The sequence below is a fragment of the Lonchura striata genome, chromosome 22 (assembly GCF_046129695.1).
Source record: "Lonchura striata isolate bLonStr1 chromosome 22, bLonStr1.mat, whole genome shotgun sequence".
In the NCBI taxonomy this organism is placed as follows: domain Eukaryota; kingdom Metazoa; phylum Chordata; class Aves; order Passeriformes; family Estrildidae; genus Lonchura; species Lonchura striata.
Window position 1 is genome coordinate 5,904,301 of NC_134624.1, and position 19,293 is coordinate 5,923,593.

At 51.6% G+C, this 19,293-nt stretch overlaps 1 protein-coding gene across 1 annotated transcript; it reads right to left on the reverse strand.

Annotated features, from left to right (window-relative positions):
• Positions 1–340: 340 nt before the first annotated feature.
• SAPCD2 (suppressor APC domain containing 2) lies at positions 341–12,815 on the reverse strand. The gene is given in 7 exon segments (XM_021533647.3): positions 341–2,020; positions 2,904–3,017; positions 3,517–3,615; positions 3,725–3,871; positions 7,257–7,390; positions 12,303–12,737; positions 12,740–12,815. Coding segments are annotated over 7 exon segments (1,134 nt in total). The 3' UTR covers positions 341–1,891.
• Positions 12,816–19,293: the final 6,478 nt, after the last annotated feature.

Genomic DNA, 19,293 nt, shown 5'->3' on the forward strand with positions numbered 1-19,293 from the left:
CAGCAGGGGACAGGGTATCCCCAGTCCCTGGGAAGCCTAGAGGTGATGGGAAAGGACATGGAAACGTGTCCAGGTGCAGAGACCTCTGGGCTCTTTGTTTGCTCACCAGATTGCAGCTTCAGCTCCCCCTGCATTCTGAGAGACAGGACAGGCAGGGACTTCAGGGCTGACAGCAGTAGATGGGGTGATTTAGGGAAGAGACAAAACGATAAATTAAATAGGTCACCCCACTTTATTATCCCTACAGACAGGTAACCCTCATAAAAAGGTTTAATTTCTAATTAACCTCAGGCAAAACAGGCACTGGACACTAGAGGAGGCATCACAAAAAGGATGGCAGGCAGTGATGCCCAGGGGACAACTGACATCCAACACCCCTGCAGACAGGGGACATGACTAGCCATGGCCTTGCTGCCCCTCCTCCACCATCTCCCTGGTACTCTGCTGATCCCCACTCCAGCTGCAGGCACAGGGCAGACCAGGGATTCATGCCTTGCAGAGAGCTTTAGCTCAGGTTCAGTCTCAAAGAAAACAGCTGGATGGGACAGAGAGTCCTGACAGATAAGAACAGAAGTGAGAACAGAATTGGCCTGCATGTGTCAGCTCAGGGCAGAGCCAGCACCTTCTGCCCAGCTCAGTTCAGTGCCCAGCATCATGCCTGGAGAGTCAGACCAACCAGACCAGAGAGAAAGGTCCTGGACTTGGGGATACAGAGGGCCAGGCTGTGCTAAATGAGATCTCCAGTGAAAGTACCACAGATACCAAGTACCGAGCCAGAGTCAAATGTCATTCAGCTCAAGCATCATCACCGAGCTGGGTGGGAAGCAGGAGGAGTCCTGAGATGTACCATCTAATAGGATCCATCTTGAACCACCACCACCACCCCTCAAGACACCTGCAGAGGAGTGCAGCTCACAGTCAAGATGTCATCCCTGGCAGTAGCCTCCACAATCATGTGAGGCAGAGCTGCCATTTCTCCATGTGGAGATGTGCACAGGGAAAAGCTGTCAGCCTCTGCTCTGTCCCAAACTCAGTTAAATACAAAACCAAGTTCTAAAGCCCCTCTGTGAGGTCAGGCTGATGTGAGCATCCTCAGGCTACGAAACATCACTTCTCCTTTCACAGTCATCATGCAAATAATCTTATTCTGGCAGATATCAGGAAATATTTGTCAGGTAAAGCCAAGTAAAGAGTAAGGTATCTGTCTCAACTTGTCAACAGCCCAAAACAGCAGCTCAGAGGTGTAGGCTATCTTGGCTGGGTCTATGGCTCATTCCCTACAGGAGTCTACAGACATGTAAACAGCAACTCTGGTATCACTACCACAAACACGACAGAGTGGTTGCCATGAGAACCACCAGTTTGGGCACTACAGAGCCAGGACAGTACCTCTGGCAGGTACATGGGCAGCAGAGAGGGGCCAGGTATGCCTCCTTGAATTTCCAATCTTGTCTTCCAACAGCAACACAAGCAGGAGCCAGCTCCCTCTAAGGGCCAGGCTTGTCTGGAGATGCTAGCTAGAGTGTTGAAGACACATCACTTTTTCCCAAGAGCACCCAAAATCCAGCCTAAGTCAGCAAGACCACAGCAGCTCACCCCACACAGGCAGCACAGACAGCAGCCATGTCTTCTACATGCTGGGGGTCACAGGGCTGGGGACAGCATCCCTTTAGCCCACTTAGAACCAGGAAAGGAGCAGCATGGCTGATAAACCATCAGCAGGGCAGGGATGCTCCCCAAGAGGAGTCCTGCCTTCCTTGCACAGAGATGCCACCAGCAGCCCTAGACCTTGAGACACAACACCTGGAGCAGCAGGTGTGATGAATTTGGGACAAAAGTCCCTTGAAACCCCCAGGTAAGCTTGGGGATGGGGCAGGGGAGGAGGCATGTACTAGATGAAGGTGGAGTCCAGCTGGCTCATCTCATGATTGTTGTGGGCACGAGCCTCGAAGAGCTGCTTGATCAGGGCAGATTTCTCCTGCTCCAACTGGGTGATGCGCTCGCTCTTGTCAGTCACCTCCTGCACAAGACAGGGAAGGAAAATGCTGGTTAGAGGAGGAAACAGCTGGCAACTGGTTGTGTTGCTGGTAAAATTTCATAGAACCACAGAATCACAGGCTTTGGGTAGGAGGACAGTAAAGCCCATCTCATCCCAGCCCCTAACCAGGGGCAGAAACACCTTCCACTAGAACCAGCGCTCCAAAACCTGTCCAACCTGTTCTTGGACACTTCCAGGGATGGGGCAGCTTCTCTGGGCGCCCTGTGCCAGGACCTCACCACTCTCACAGGAACAATTTCTTCCCACTATCCCATCTAACCCTGCCCTCTGGCAGTAGGAAGCCATTCCCCCTTGTCCTCCAGGTCCTTATTCAAAGTCTCTCTCCAGCTCTCATAGAGGCCTTTTAGGCCCTGGAAGGGGCTCTGAGGTCTCCCTGTTCTTCCCTTCTCCTGGTGAACACCCCCAGCTGTCCTGGCCTGGCTCCAGAGCAGAGGGACTCTGGCTCCCAGAGCATCTTTGTGGCCATGTGCTGGGACAGAAAACCCCAGCAGTGAGCCTGGCCCTGGCCTGAGATGGTAGACCATCTCTTCCCTGACAGCCCACAGCTGCAGCATCTGCATTCTCTTCTGACCTCCATTTGTCACAGTCTTTTCCCTCTGGCAGGACTGTCCCATCCCTGCCACTGACTCACCCACCAAACAGCTGGAGACAGCTGGGCACAGCTGTGTGCCAGAGGGTCTCCACATCTCCACATGCAGCCCACACCCCCTTCTCTGGGATGACCAAGTCTGGCTAAGCTGAAGGAACACTTCCCACTGCCTGTCATTCCTTCCCCAGTACCATCCTATCACCTTCCTTTCCCAGCACCCCCAAGGACATCTCCTCCACCTGTAGCTCCACATACCTTGGTGAGAAGCCGATTCTGCTCCTTCAGCATGTTGATGGCTTGCTGGGAGCCTGTGGAGGCTGGGGATGTCACAGGGACTAACCTGCTCAGTGCTGAGGAGGGGTTTGCTGTCTGTAGAGAAGATGAAGGGATGAGATACTGAACCTTCTACCTTGTGGCTCTTCCCAGGCCTTCTTCAAGGTGAGATGTTTCTATGGCACGCAAAGAACTGAGAGAAGCCCAGCAGAGGATTAAAATCCCAGCACAGGCCATCACAGGGTCTCCAGCCCTGTGAATGGGGAAGCATTCCTTCTAGTGTGCCTGGCTTCTACCCAGCAGGACAGTCACCTCTGAACTGGCTGACTCAGCACCTCAGAAGTCAGGCTCCTTAGTCCCTTGACAATGGCTGTACCTTTTTAGGGGTCTCCTTTAGGTCCCCAAAGCATCCTCCAGCCCACTTCAAGGTGTCGTAAGAGCAGCTGTGCTGTCCTCTTGGCTGTCCTCCATCATCTTCCCCGAGCTGGGGGAAACTCTGGCAGCTCCAATATCAGCCCAGCCACCAACATAGGAGGGACAGGATGATTCCTAAGATCACACAAAGAACCTCAAGCTGCTGATGTGCTGTTCTCACCTTGCTGGAAGTGGAAAGAAGGTCACCCAGGCAGCGGTTCACCTCCTGGAGCTTGGGGACCAGGCGCCCCAGGTGACTCTGGCCACCTTCAGGGAAATCCTGCAGGATGGGAGGAAGAAGAGGTTACCATGGGGTCATCTCCAAGTCCAGCCACCTCCCAGCCCTGATCTCCAAACCCACATGTTGCCAGAAGAAGCCCCAGACTCACAGCACTGGTTCTCCTCTTCCCCAGGAGCCGCTGGTGCTCCTGCATGAGCTGGATGTGCTGGTGGTACCACTCTCGAGCCTGGTCTATAAGCTCCAGGCCCTGCAACAGGAAATCCTTCTCCTGTTCCAGCTCCTTCATGTACTTCAGCTGCAGGACAGAGCACATGGATGTCACCCACTCCCCACCAAGGCTTTCTCAAGTCCCAGGAGTTTCTTCATGAGGTGTGGGGGCATGTGGATACAGGTAAGGGTCTCAGCCCCTTTCCCCAGGAAAAGCTGAAGAGGAGCAGGAAAATTACTACTGCCTGACACTGCTTGGAGGAAGATTTTTGGAAGAAAAGTTCTCCAGGTTGGGAGAAAAATCAAACTGCGTGAAGGACACTTGGGTCACCTCTACCCTCCTGCTCACCATTGCAGGTACATGTTTCTTCACCTATTTACCCAGGGAGACAGCAGGAGGCAGCCTGCAGCTGCCCCCAGCTCTCTTTGGGGTGTGAGTGTCAGCCCCAGAACAGACACATTTGGATTTTGGTGAACACTGAAGAGTCTAGCTCACTGTGCAGGCTGGAAGTCAGGGAAAAACTGCAGCCCGGTTTCCCCAGTCTGCCTCATCCCTGGAGGCACATGAAGCTGAGCAGAGCATAGCACACCACACCTCCCTGCAGAAGATCTCTGCCAATTGCTCAGGTTCCTGCACCAGCATCATCTGAAGAGCAGTGGGGTCCTTGCTGTGCCCGGAGAGCTGCTATGAGCGTGCCTGAGGCTTCTGTCCCCAGAGCAACCCCTTGGAATAGGCCAAGCAGGACCCAAGGCTGCCACAGAGCAGGGGGCTTCACCCACATCCACAGGGGATTCACGGTCCTCATTCCACTGTTACCTTCTGCTCCTGCTGTCCCTTGGCGCCACACTGGCACCGGCAATCAGAGAGGCAGAAAGGGATGAGGGGACATCCCTGGGGATCAGAGCAACTGATGCAGTGACCCATTCATCACCCTCACCCTGTGACCCCATGGCCCTTCTCCTCTTTTCAATATGAGGCTGTTCCCCCAGCTCCCAAGGGCATGGGGAACTTCCTGCCTTGCTGCCTCTGCCTTCTTTGCCACAACACAGCCTGGCCTTCACCCACAGCACAGCCTGGGCTCCACAGGCACCAGACACTTTGGTTACCCAGAAAATGCTGGATGCACCAGAACCTCCTCCTTTGGAGGGCATCAGGAATGGTGCAGCTCAGAAGTGACCCTGAACAGAACCCTGTGGATAAGTGGCACCATACCAAGACCTTCTTCAGGCCATCAGCATTTCCACATCCCCACTGCCAGCCCCAAAGCCTCTTTGCATCCCATACCTGCCACCCATTACACTGGGGCTGCTCCTGCTGCTGCTGCTCCTGGAAATGCTCTCTGCAACACAAAACCTCCCCCTGACCCCCACCCTTCTCCAATGGCCCAAAGGGACGTACCCAGAGAAAGAAGTGCAGAGCCTTAGTGCTGTTGCTGAGGGGCACGAAGAAGGTGCTGTATGTGGCAAGGACCCCCATCCAGCTGAGGGTGCAGCCCACCGCTGCCTGTCTACCCCCCCTCCCACAGGGCTTGCTGGCCAGCACAGAGACCAGAGGAAGAAGGAGCATCCCCCAGAGCAGAGGAACACTGCCAGCCCTGCCCAGTGTGGGACAGGCAGCATCTCGTCAGGATGAGACACTTGGTGCAGGAAAAAGACAAAGCACTGTACTTGGCTGGTGCTCAGTGGCTTGTAAAGCAAAGGGGACAGAGCTGTGCCCTGGGCTGCTTACAAATGACAGTGCTCCACCTTTCAGGGAAGGTCTCATCCCAGCCACCCTCATGGCCATGGGAAAATAAGGTTAACAGATGAGGGACTGGCTGGAAAAACACCAGCTGAGCAAGTGAGCACCAGATGACAGGGTGCAAAGGTTCCTGGAGCTGCAGCACAGCCTCCACAGCTCTGCTTCCCTGCTCAGGAGGAACCAGTCCTGGTGCACTTCAGGATGTAGGATAGACACCGGTGCTGCAATTCCCCAAGGGCTTTAGGCAAATTAGTCTAATGGCAGAGTTCCTTGTCCCTTGCGAACCCAACACTGGGGCAGGAAGGGGTAAGGGAGGTGACTGTACAAAGATTCAGTCCTTGCTGGACTCAAACCTGCTCCAGCTGTCTCTGTAGGCTTGGAAACAGCACCTAAGGCTGTGCTCAGGGTGTCAGGGAAGAGCGAGACGCCCTTTCTCTGGGGTCAAAAGCACAGAAAGGCAGTGCAGCACTTGGCAACATCTAGGGAGAGAGGGCAGGAGGGGACGTCCCTCCCACTGCCCACATGATACCTTGGGGGAATAGAGACCAGGGCAACACAAACCCTGAGCAAGAGTGCTTATGGTAGAACTGGGGAAAGACATGGTGGCCAACACTCCCCTCAGAGGATCTTGAGCTTGGAACCTTGAGATGTACTCCAGCCCAGAGTTGCACACACAGAGAAGGGAAGCAGAGACCTTCCTCTCTCCCCAACTCCCAAAACCCCAAGAAACAGAGCCCTCAATCCCAGATAAACAGAGCGACATTTATCACTTCTTATCAGCACCTCCCAGCAGAGGTCCCTCTCAAGGCTGCAAGCTCAGCAAACTACCTGCACAAACATCCCCTCCCCAGGGTGGCACATGGATGTCACCCATGGGGCATGTTGTGTCCCCCAAGGCCAGCGACAGGCTGAGCACTGCTGGTGAGGCCTGTTGGGCTGCAGGAGCAGGGTGACACCAGGGGGCAAGGAGCAAAAATGCAGTGGTGACAGCACCACCAAGTACTCATCCTGCAAGCTTGGACCTGGCTCTCTGCCCAGGACGATTTAGCTTGAGCCTGTGGACAGCATGCCCAGGCAGCTACTCCATTCCATCTGGGAGCAAATGAGATCACCCAGGCAATTTTATCCAGGTCTCTCCACTCAGCGGTGGAGAGAGGGGAGCGAACCCCTCCATCCTGGGCTGCCTTGGTAAATTCAGTGTGGATTTCTCTGCTTTGCTAGCAAGAAAGCCAAGTGCAGATTTCTCTGCTTTGTTAGCTGTTGGAAGTCAAGAGAAGCCGCATGTTTGAGCCCTGATCTATATGGAACATCTGGGAGGGGGCATAGCCTGGCCCCACTGCTTGACAGCACAAAGCATACCTGACCCTCGCTGGGGTGCTCTTAAGGCCCAGAGATCCATCTGTTCCCACACCTCCACCTTTGTCTTCCTCTTCCCAAGACCTTGCCCATGGGGAAGGCAGCCAGCACACTGGCTTCATGAGCTGACCCCATTCTGGGAGAAGGATCCACCTCCTTCCTGTCTGGCATGATTCAGGAAAGCAACTTGGAAATAATATACATCCACACACATCAACAGACCTTCATATCCAAATATCAGGATTTGTCTTATGTCCCACAACTCACTTGTGCAGGGTGGACAGAGAGGAAGCCAAAGCCCAGAGGTAGCATCAGCAATGAGGGACCTCTGCAACCCACCTTCCCCTTCTTACAGGAGCCCACAATACTCCCTTACCATGCTGAAGTCCATGCCATTGGTGATGGTGTGTCTCCGGTGCTCTGCACGACCTCTCTGAAGCCTCCGAGTGTCCCCAGTCCCTGGGTAGCCACTGTCTTCGTGGGGCTGCCCAGCAGACTTTACATCACCACCTGGAACAGAGGAAGGCAGGAGGCCACAAGCTACTTTCAACAAAATCCTCCCCAGGGCCACTTCTGTGAGATGATCTGCAGGGCAGTCTTGCAAACAGGGAGAGACTGAGCAAACCACCAGCCTGAATACCTATTCCTGTTTTTGTCCAGGCAGAACAGATGACTGACTCAGCTGTGCCAGGCTGGCAACAGATCTCAGTCATCTTCTGTAGAAAACAAGTAGCTTCCAGGAAAAGCTGGTCCACTCCCAGCCAGGGCAACTAAACCATTACTGATATTGCCTGCCCTGACGTGTCCTCATGGGACACCTTGCTTCCATTCAGGTGGCATTAGCTCTGCCAGGAAACCAACTTCTCTTGAAGGCAGTTCTTGCTTGGTGATGGACTTGGCCATGTAGATATCCAGCCCATACACTATGTCTATGATGCAATAATGTAAATCAGACTGTAGATTTTCCAAAATTTTGTTAAACCCCCAACATCCTATCTTGCAGAAGACCAATCTACTAAAACCACATGGCACTAATGCAAATCTATGCATAACTTGTTTTTGAAGATTAAGTTCATACTGGCAGATTCCAGGCTGGATCAGGCACCTCCTGCCTATCAGCCAGAGCAGGAATTCCCTGGGCTCCTGCAGTAAAGGCCATACAATCCTCACACTGCTCACCCTCACCAGAAACGCAGCCCTGCAGTCACAGCCAAGCCAGCTCCAATCCACTGCTATGTGAGCTGGTAGAGTAGAACCCTGACACCCCACTGTCCCAAACCACAGCATCAGGGCAGCCAGGGGTACAGCCAGCACATCCCCAGGCAAGTCTGGATAACAGCCTGGTGCTCACTTCCTTCCTGCCCCAGTCCCCAGCCAAGTGCCCAGCACACCCTCTCTCATGCCACCCACTCAGTCCCACAGCTTGGCTGCACACAGGCTTCCTCAAGAGTTCCATTCCCAACTTGGCTTTTCAAGAAGAGCAGCAGGGAGCCGGCAAGTGATGGCAGGCAGCTGGGGAAAATGCCCTTTCCCCAAGACAGCTCCCCACGCGTCTGCCAGGCACCCCCACCCCTCGCACATCCAACCAGAGCTGCCTGGCACAGGTCTTGCACGTTCCCTGCCGCAGGCACATGAAGGGCTGTGAGTCCCAGGAGAGGGTGTGCAGCACCACAGGGGCAGGCAATTTTCTTCCCTCTGCTTCACAAGTTTCCTCAGCTGAGCACATGGACATGAGAGAGGAAGGATATATGGCAGGAGAAGACAGCCATTTTTACAGTGAGCTCATGGACACTCTATTTCCCCTTCCCCAGGACCCTGTGACTCTGATCAGGATAACTCTGGACCCCTCCTTCCTGCCCCGATGGGGTTGGTGGAGAGCCAGGGAAGCCCACCCTGTCCAAAGTCTATATAGACCCCTGACATTTCCTGTTCGTCTTCTTCTGCCCCGCTCTCCCCTTGGACACCACAGAATAAAGAGAGCTGAACCAACATACCTGGGGTAAGAGCCTCTTTTGGAAACCTTTGCCATCTCCTGATATTCCTCCCCTCAAAGCCTCGGACCTCTGGGCTAGCCTGATAATTCAGGGGGCTGGGGGGGGGGGCGGGGGGGAACGTCAAGCCATGGCCACAGGAGCCACTCCTCATCTTGAAGGTACGAAGTGTGGGAGCCCTGTACCAGGGCTGCCTCTGCTGCCACAGTCACACTGGTTCAGGGACAGAAGACAGGCTCGGGGCGCAGGCAATGCGACACCTCAGTTTGTCACTTTGTGTCACTGGGGAAAGAAGTCACCATGGGCAAAGTCCTCCTTCTAGTCCATCACAGTATCTCACTCCACCTCCCAGCAAGTACTCTGGCACAGACAGGTCTCTAGCACATCAGTGAACATAAAGCATTTGCGAACACAAAGTATTTGATATCACCCATCCATCTGCTTTGCCAGCTCCCTCTGGTTTCATATACCCAAATCTATCTGGGAGGAACCCAGCAAGACTGGTGTGACCACATACATTGTCCTAGCAGACCTAGGACATGTAGTATGTCCTGCTCAAAAAAACTGAGGAACAGCCCCAAAACCAAAGATACTCTCAACAGTCAGAATCCCAAGGCAAAGCCAAAAGCACTTCTGATAGGAGCTGCAGGACAAACACATGATAAAACTTTTTTTTGCTACAGTTACTTAAAAGTGCTGGGTTGAGCTGAGCTGCACCCGTGATAAGCAAGAGCTCCTGGTTAACCAACCAAGCTCCGCACACCTGAGCTGACAAGCTAGTGGCTAAAAGTAGGACCCCTGCTAATGAGCTGGGATAGTTGTTCTTAGGGAAAGAATAGGATCAGATCACCAGAAGTGGAAAAGATCCTGCCATGTGATAATGGACAGGCTCCTTCCTTCCTCTGGGACCCACTCTGCCCAGGGCAAGCAGACACCTCATGGCTGTTTTACATTTCTCCACAAGTACCCTTGGCAACGGCCCAGAGAAGCCCCTACAAACCATCCCCTCCCTCCAGCTAATGCCAACAGCAGCTCTCCAGATGCTAGAGCCAAGCCACCTCTGGACCAAGGGAAAGCACTGTGCTGGGGAGGAGCCAGTCCCCAGGGCCATGACACACTTCCGGGCTCTTTCTGCTCTGTGCCTTGACTTCTCCAGGTCCCAGCTCACAGGGGAACTACTGGACTAAAGACCCCCAAGAGCAATGCGTTCAGACACTGCTGTGATGGCACCAGGTACATAGGGACATCATTATGGTGACTTCCCTGCCCTGTGACTTCTCCAATATCCACCTCAGCATCCTTGTGTCCAGTGGGTGCTGTTGGCTCCCCAGGGACCATGGGGTGCCAAGCAGCAGCTTGCAGACTGCACCAGCACTGCTGGGCTGAAGAGAAGCTGGAAGCTGATTTAAGCAGGGACCTCAGAAGCACTTCTGAGGTCTGCCCACATGCTAGCAGAGGTTAGTGTGGGAGAGGGAACAGAATTGTTGTCCCACTGGCTCACTGCACCCCTGGACATGCCAGGAGAACCACCTGACCCCAACCTCTGCCATTTTGCCATGAGTCACATCCAAATCACCTCTGACATGTGTAGATGCTCCTCAGACCTAAAGCAGAGCTGGGAAGGCCCTCTGTGAGCACACTCTTCCACCAAAATGCAGGCAGGGAGCATTTCCTCCCACTCGCTGCAGCTTATGAGTACCAATACATCATCTCACTGCACTTGGTTGGGGTCTTACAGAAGCTACCACATGCAGCTGGAGGCTCAGAGTAGCCTCACACCCAAATGATATAATCTTAGTGGAGACAGGTCTTCCTGCAGCCACAGGCAGCTCCCAGCACCCACCACACATCTCTGCAGCAGAGATGGAGACATATCCTGTCACAACACTGCCCAACTCCCTTGCAGCCAGCTGAGAACATCCACCTGTTCAACTGCACCCTGGGAAACCACCTGTAGAGTGGCACACTGGGCAATTGTGCAGGATGTAGAGCTAAAAGAAATGGAGTATCTGAGTTGTACCATTTTCTAAGCTGCCAAATGAACCTGAAACTCAGGCCTCTTGGCAAAATACAGCCCTGCAGTGTGGGATGCTGGCAGTAACGGCTGAGGCACTAACCCTGCCCACAGGCTCTGGACAATTATAGAACATCACCCTGTAATGGAAAGAGCCTCAGCAAGCAGAAAGCTGCTGCAGTCATCTGCTTGCTTCTTCCCAGGGCAGAGCTTTCAACCTGCTGTCTATTCAGCAAGCCGGATTTTTTTCAGGTTTTTCCAGATTTACACTCTTGATGATAGAAAAGTTAGTCTGCATAATAATATTCCCTTATATGTAGCTCCAGTGGTTAATCTGGAGGCAAAAATGGAAAGCAGAGAACCTCAGTCACAGTTAAAAGTTTCTTCTCCACCCAGCAGAAGCAACTGGGTTGGGAAGGCAAACCAGCCTGATCTACCCAAGGTGGAGGAAGTCATTGCACTCAGGTGGTGCAATAACATGTACCGGCTCTGCACACAGACTTTGTTTCCTCTGATCTCAAAGCACTTCACAAACCTAGATAAAGAATTATTACCCAGATAAGCCCAGAAGCCTTGTTTTCCTTATAACATCTTCTACTGACTAGCAACAAATCAAGATGCCAGCGAAACAGTCTCCCCCACGCTATGCTCAATGTACCACCCTGGAGGGCTCTGGCAGAGCCAGCACAGGGAGCCCAGATCCCGTGAAAAGGGCAGAGTCCACAGGGATGTACAGGTGAGCTCTGTGAGCAGAGCCTAGGACAGCATCGTCCTGGTACTGCTCTCCCATTTATTCATTGATTAATTATTTGTTATTGGGAATAGTGCTGTGGAATGATCCAAACCAAAAAGCTGGATCAGGTCTTGCATTTTTTGTCTAAACCATGCATGACATCATGAAGGAATCATTCCTGAGAGCCAGCCCAGCACAAAGCCCACCCAGCACACGGCTGCTCAATGACCGCAGCTTCACCCCAGCGAAGCTGCTCGGCTTTGGGGTCCTCAGGACCCAGCCATTCTCCGAGAAGTCCAGCTGTGCCACCCACCCCCGGAAATGGTCAGGACAGACTCTACGCCAGGGGACAACCACGGACACATTACGGCAAAGACCTTAATTCCTCCTGTCAGCGCTATAAATAGCCCGGCGCATCGCGAGGGGAGCACAGCCCTGGACGAGCGGCGGCGCTGGGATATTCGCGCCGGAATCGGAGTTCAGCGAAGCCAAACCAGTACTAACAATAACTGGGGGAGTTTCACAGCGGCCCTGCAGGAACCGTCGGGTCTGTGCCCAGAAGAGGGCACAGGGGAGCAGGGTGAGCCGCGGGATCCCACCCCGACCTCCGAGCGCCAGTCCCCGGCCCTGGCGCTGCCATCATCCCCGCGAGCCCGAAGACCCCCAGCCAGTCCCGCCACTCACCGCGGCCTCGGGGCTGGCCGTGCCCCCGTTCCCGCTGTCCGGCGCTCTTTCCCCGCCGCTCCTCGGAACAGCGAGGGCTTGGCGGCTTCTCCGCGCTCCGCTGTCCGCCGCTGCCACCCTCCACCGGCGGCTCAGTCCCAGGCAGGGCCGCCCGCAGCCCCAGTACGAACCTCTCGAAGGTGAGGTACCCGCTGGCCGGCGCCGCCTGCCGCAATCCTTCCATCACCCCAGCGGGCAGCTCCTGGGCTTCCGCTCCCCGCCAGCGCGACTCAATCTCCCGTAGGTGCACGTAGCCTCGCCGTCGGTCATCCAGGATATCGAAAAGAGTCCGCAGGCTCTGCAGGAAAACCCGGGGAAGACCCTCGGTACCGACGGGGAGCGAGCGGTCGCCGCGCTCCGGGGCCATGGCCACAGCTCCGAGCGTTACTCCAAGCTCCGCCCCCCAAGCCTATTGGCTGGCGGCGGAGAGTGCCGCACTCCCATTGGCTGGCGGCGGGAAGGTGCTCCGGCCATTGGCTGAGAGGCAGAACGGCGATTTGAGTTGCACGCGGCGCCCCGCCCCATCCCGCTCCTTTTGCGGAGGAGCCCGACCTTCCCCTGTGGACGAGGGACCGCGACAAACGCCAAATCCTTGCTCCTTCTTCCTCCGACTTTATATACTGAGCATGATGTCGTATAGTCCAGAATATATCTTGGGTCCGTTGGGTGCTGGCTGTGTATTCCCCCAACACCTTATGCACCTCTATCCCCCTCCCTGGTGGGGTAGGGTGAGAAGCAGAAAAGACCGTGGGTCTGTACAAGCACCACTCAGCAGTAAGAAAAACATCTCTGTATTGTCAACACTATATTTTGGTCTCCATATTTTCAGCACAAATTCGAAACCTATCCCCGTAACAACTACCATGAAGATAATTAACGCTAACCCAGCCAAAACCAGCACAATTTCTAAAGACTTCAGAGACAATGTGATTAGTGAACAGGGACAAGGAAAATCCCAACGGTGGTATTCACTCTTACTGCCACACTTGCAAACACATCCAAGAAGTGTCAGTCAATGCAGCATCTCTACAGGAGGGGGTTGTAGTGCACCAGCACAGAGGAGTCCTGTGTGGTGTATTTGTCTGCTGCCATGGGAGAAATAAATGCTGACAGAGGGAATAGAATCCCATCCTCCCAGTGCTATGGCTGGTAAGGCACTGTGGCCAGCAGCCAGCAGGACATAGGGTAGGGCCCCTATTGAACCACAGACATAAAAAAAGAGGGGAAAATGCACCAGTGTTGACAAAAGTGAGAGAAACAGGATTTGGATCTTATTTTTACAAAATTAATATGCACTGGCATTGGTAAGAGAATGAGTTTCTCTACTTTACACGGAAATTTGCTGTCTGTTAGACACAGTAGCATATTAATCCTAGTGCAAGGTGCTGCCTCCTCTGCAAACCCCCTCATCAGAGTCCCTTGCAACACAGCAGACTGCAAAGCCCTGGTGTAATGATTTCCCATATCACAGGCACTTCAGTTTGCTCAAGGGGCTCTGGGCAGACATGCGTCAGCACCTCCAGACCCCCCACCCTGGTTTGATGCTCACAATGCTGAGAGGAGTGTCAGGGAGCAAGTCTGCTGGAGAACAGTGATGGCCAGGAAAGGTGATGAACCACTGTCCAGGTTGTGAGACTGCCTGTGTCCTGGACATCTTCCTGTGCCACAGACACCTTCTTCTGCCACACGCATGCCAGGGGTGATTCCCTTTAGCTCTGCAAGGGCTTTGAAGGAAGAGGGTGGAAGCTACTTGAGGTTCAAGCCCTCCCACCCACCTGGCCCTTGCTGTGCTCCACTTGCCATCAGATTCCCTGTCCAGGTCAGACTTCATCCAAGTGTCTTCAGCATTTTGGTCCTACTTCTTGCTTCTCATTCCATTCTTGCCACTTCTCCATGGAGACTCAGCCTTGCCAGCCCCAGGCTGCCAGGTAAATCACAGCAGCCTCTGGAGACCCTCAGAAAGCTTTTCTGTGCTCTTGCTGCTCTCTGTGCTGGAGCTGAGCTGTTCACAATCTGCTTTTCTTTAACTCATTTATTTTCATAAATTTCTGAGGTTCCTGCTTAAATCATCCTACCTCTTTGAGATGTCTGTTTGACTGAACAGGTTCACACCTGCTCAGGCTACAGAGAGAAGGAATCAGTGCTTCCTACTCTCTTCCAGTGAATTCCTACTCCAAAAACAAGGCAGTCACGATGGTGCTGCTCAGCTCTGGACATGGGCTGTTTTGCTCAGCAAAAGCTTGATCTGCAAAAAAAGAGGATTTCCCCTAGGTTCCTCCCCCATCTCTGACTTTGCAGGAACAGCCAGGAATAACAGGGAGAAATCAGAACTACCTTAATGTCTTGTGCCTAACCAGTCTATCCCACCAGGGAAGTGAGCCAGAGATACCAGATACAATTCCTTGTGTTTACTGTGTCTGCAAGTTCAGCTGAAGTACTCTCACTGCTGTCCATGTGGAACTACCTGCTCCAGCACAAGGAACTGGGACACAACTGCTGAGGGCAGCTCTGCTCTTACTGCATTTTCTGCACCAAAGTGCCTTTGACAAAGCTGCCTTGAAACAGGTTGACATTTCCATCTTCAGGGTGGTCTAGTGGATGAGGTTAAGGAGATTTTGGATATTCTTGGAAAAGACTTCTGGGGGTTTGGTTTTTTGTGTCTTTTGGGTTTTTTTTTAGGGGACGGTTTATTTTCTCTCACTATATTATTTGTCTTGGGGCCAGCCCAGACTCTTCTGACAAACAGATGTCTTTGGTTTTTTAAATATAAACAATGTAGTTATTCAGCTCTCCTTCCTTCAAGGTACTGGGAAGCACCAGCTGCCATTCAGACCAGGCCCAGCCCTCCCACTCTGCTGGCCTGCGGGTACTGGCAACGACATACATGGCTCTGGTGTGTGTCATTACCAGTGGTGACACCCAACATATCACTGTCCCTCTCTGGGGAGGGCACAGGGCATCTCTTGGAGGCTGGTAGCAGCCCATTGTGTCCCACTAACCAGCATTGCCACCTGTCTTAGCTTGATAAGACAGGAGTCTGTGGAGGAAGGCAAAAGCCTCCTGTGAAATGGAAACAGTAAACCCCCTCCCTCCGAATTACCACAATTTCAAAATTAAAAGGCTCTCACGCAAAGATATGGGAATGGGAATAACAATTCTTTACTAGGAGAAAAACTAAATAAAAAAAGAAAGTAATTAGTACAAACAAAACTAGTGATGGAGTCAGAAACCTGACACCCTGAGGAGTCAGGGTGTTGGTAATAGTCTAGTTAAATGGTGGCTGCTCCTCCTGGAGTGGCAGATGAAATGCTGCTGGAGCGGGGAAGGGTGGAGTTTTCTCTGAAGGTCTGGTGATGGAGTAGTTGGGCCTGGTCTTCCTCTGGGAATCCAGTGAAGGGCTGCTCTGGTGTCCCAAAAATGCTGATTTTATGCAGGTAAAGATGCTTGGCTCCTCCCTCTGGGTGGAGCATCTCACCATGGGATGATGTAACTTTACTGGTCATGCAGTGAGTCATTCAATGGTCCATTAACAGAAGATATCTCCCCGGAGGGAGACATTGTTCTTGGAAGAGATAAGAAAACTGACCAACCTCCAACAGATGGCAAACAGAATACATGCTTATGTTACAAGCCAAGACACCACCTCTATGAGGGGAGGCCAGAGCAGCTGCACCAAACCTCAACAGAGCACTGGGGTAAAGAAATGCTGATATTGGAGTCTGGGGCACCTTCCTGCATGAACTGACTATTGAAGGGTGCTGATAGGTGATTTAGCAGTTGACTGAGCCCTGTGCTGGCTTCGGCAGCAGGTAGGTGTTCACATATAAATCTTGATGCTGCAGAGGACACAGGGTGACTTATAGCCACAAGGTTGTCTCCTGATGACCATGTCCAAGCAGATGCTATGAACCTCTGTTGCCATGTCTTCCCAGGGGAGAGCAAGGTCTGGTGGGGAACCAGCCAGAGGTCTGTGGACTCAGTCTGTGCATGCTGCTGCCTGGCACATGGAACAGCTGGCACTGCCACTGGGTCGTGCAGTGTTGCATCCAGAATGGATACCACTGCAGGTCACCATTTGGCACAGTTGGTTGGGGCTTGGTTAAAACTAGACCAGGAGCTGTGCCAACAACAGTCCAGGTGCTAAGTCCTGGTACATCTTGTCACTGAACAATTAACAATTGGTGTTAACTCTTCTTTTAGTCTCAAAGCTAGCAGAGAATTACTTCCACTGGGGTACCAAAGTGTCAATCTGGAAATGCATCTGTCTCCAAGGAGACCTCTCAGCAGAGGCTAAAAATAGTGAGGAGAGCATGGAGGGAAAGTCTTCCCTTTGGGAAGGGATATCTTGTTCAGTCTTCCCAACTCTGCAATGGCATTGTGTTTTCCATCTTTCTGCTCTCTTTGCCTTGCTGAGGGCCAGACACCTGCCATAAAGCGTCTTTTCTCTCTTCCGGACTCTTTTTTCCCCTAGATCAGCAAGCAGGAAGTCTGGTAGATGCTCGGTGGCTCAGAGGCTGTCACAAGGACTGGGAGAATGAAAGCTTCTGAGCTGTTGAAATAAGCTGTCCAAATGAGTGGTGTGTTGTTTGCTCACTTCAGTCCACAGAGCAAGAACTGGTATTAGCAGGAAATGGCAGTCACTGCATCCTGTCTCACCATGCCACCTCTTCCACAGTCTTAGCATAGAAAGTTTAAATAGAGGGAATCACCTGGGGCATAAATGAAAGTCCAGTAGATGCTGCAAGGCTTCCAGTCAGAATCCATCTAGAATCTGTTATGTATAGTAAATATAATTTGCGCCATTCCTTGTATGAAATATGTAATATTGGATGCTTGTTAAATCATGCCCGTTGTATTAGTTCCTCCCCCCCCCAAACCCCCCCTTTTTGCAGGTGAGACTGAGTGTATACTGGAAACTGATTTACAAGTAAACGGATGTGGCTCGGCCGGGAGATGGGCCATTGTCTGCTGATCGTCTGTGCTGATCGTCCAAGATGGATATAATGGAAATACTCAGACAGATCCATGTGAATGAAGCCTTCCCGTAAATGCTCAACATTGAATTTTTTCTCCTCATCACCAAAAAGAAATCCTTATTAACATATGGACTCTGAATAGAAGAAAGGACTGATTGCTAAAACCTTGGCCTCAGGCAGAATTTTCCCTATAAAAACCGCCTGTGCCAGGATGGAGGTGTGTGGGCATAGGGGAAAACCTCTGCTGAGGCTGACTCCTTGTTGCACACCCAGGGTCGACCCCGGGCTCGGCTCTGTCCTTTCTGTGTGGCTGGCTAGATAGAATTTGACCGTTAATAAAATTATTTTTATTTTTTTTTAATCTGGCTAAAATAAACTCTCGTTTATAACAAATCCATCTAGCAATCTTATCACAAACTCCATTCTCCTGCTACTGACAAGGCCAGGAGTGGACAAGGGCAACAGCAGTCACAGTGGTGCTACAGCCAGAAATTCATCAGTCTGTCACCTTGTTCAGGGACTCACTGTAAAACCATATTTCTTTGGGGAACATATTGGTGGTCTGTGGAAAAGCCAGTGTCCACAAAGTAGACAGAAGAGTCCTTCAACTTTATTCAAATAAAGGGAGAGAGTCCACTGGGTCATACCCCTGTGGGATCTCTCTCAGTTTCACAGGACACAGCTTCCTTTTCTCCTTAAACTCCCAGCCACATTTTGCCTTCTTCCTTTCCCCATTGACTGAGTTACTAGGAAGGTACAGTCTTTTGGAACTGCCTACCACATATTCCACACTTGAGCATGTATTGACATTTCCCCCCAAAGTTAAGAAGTTCGGGGTTTGTTCTGCAGATCCACCAGAAGTTCAGGCTGTCTGGGTTCTGCAATAGACTATGTGTGGACCCATTTCTCCTAGTATCCTGAAACTCAGAAGCTCAGACCATCCGGTCAAAACTGTTTGGGTTCTGTAACAAATTTGTGTGGCTTGATCTTTGTAGATTAAGACACATTTCAAAGATATTAACACCCATTTCTCTTAAAGACTCTCAACAATCAACTCATTTGTAAAGACATTAGCACAGCCTTTCCTATCAGTGGGTACTAGTGGGTCTAGTTGAAGCCTGGAGCAAGGTCCTAAACACAGCCTCTGACTCTCTCCTGGTGGGATACCACACCCTGACTGTCAGTGAGATGGAGTTTTTTTCCTGCTGAATTTCCTGTTCTACCTGCATGTTTGTGTTTTGTTTGGCCCAAGCATCCCTCCTTCCTGTTCACTGGGGTTGTTCTGCCTGGTATAACTAATCCAACTTGTTAACATTTTTATTGCTTTGCAGAAGAAAAGACCTAACACAGAGTGCCATGGGCTGAAGAACCAGCCGAGGGGTTGCTGTGTAGCCAGACTAACCTGTTCTGGTGGATGTCTGGTTTTGGGGAATGGAAACACATTTGCCAGCAGCAGCATGATTTGCTTTGGTTCTTCTAGAATGTTATGGGTATGTGTGAAAAATGCAGATTAAATTATTGGCTCTTTGCAAATATTAAATTGAATACTTTATGTGTTATGTTGGAAAGTTATTTTGTAGTACTGTATTAATCCTTTTGAAGTAGTGTGATAGATATAGTTTTAGGCTATAACATAATGTTAGGAACTATGGAATGTAAGATATTTTTTAACTAACTCAAGAAAATTATGAGATAATCAAGAAATTATTTGCACAGAAATAACAGCAACAAAACACCTAAGACACCTTATCAGAAAAAAACCCATCCTTCCACCTCCCCTCCATCTTTAAGGAGTCACCAAGGGAAGAAGTTAACCATAACCAGAGAACACCCTTTGTTTGAAAATAATTTATGCATCATGTATGAGATATATATATGCAGCAGGCTATTGCTTTTAAAGGTTAATCCTTTGTTAGTGAGCCATGCTTTAAAGAGGAAAGCATCTGAAAGTTTGTAATTATTTGCTTTTTATTGTC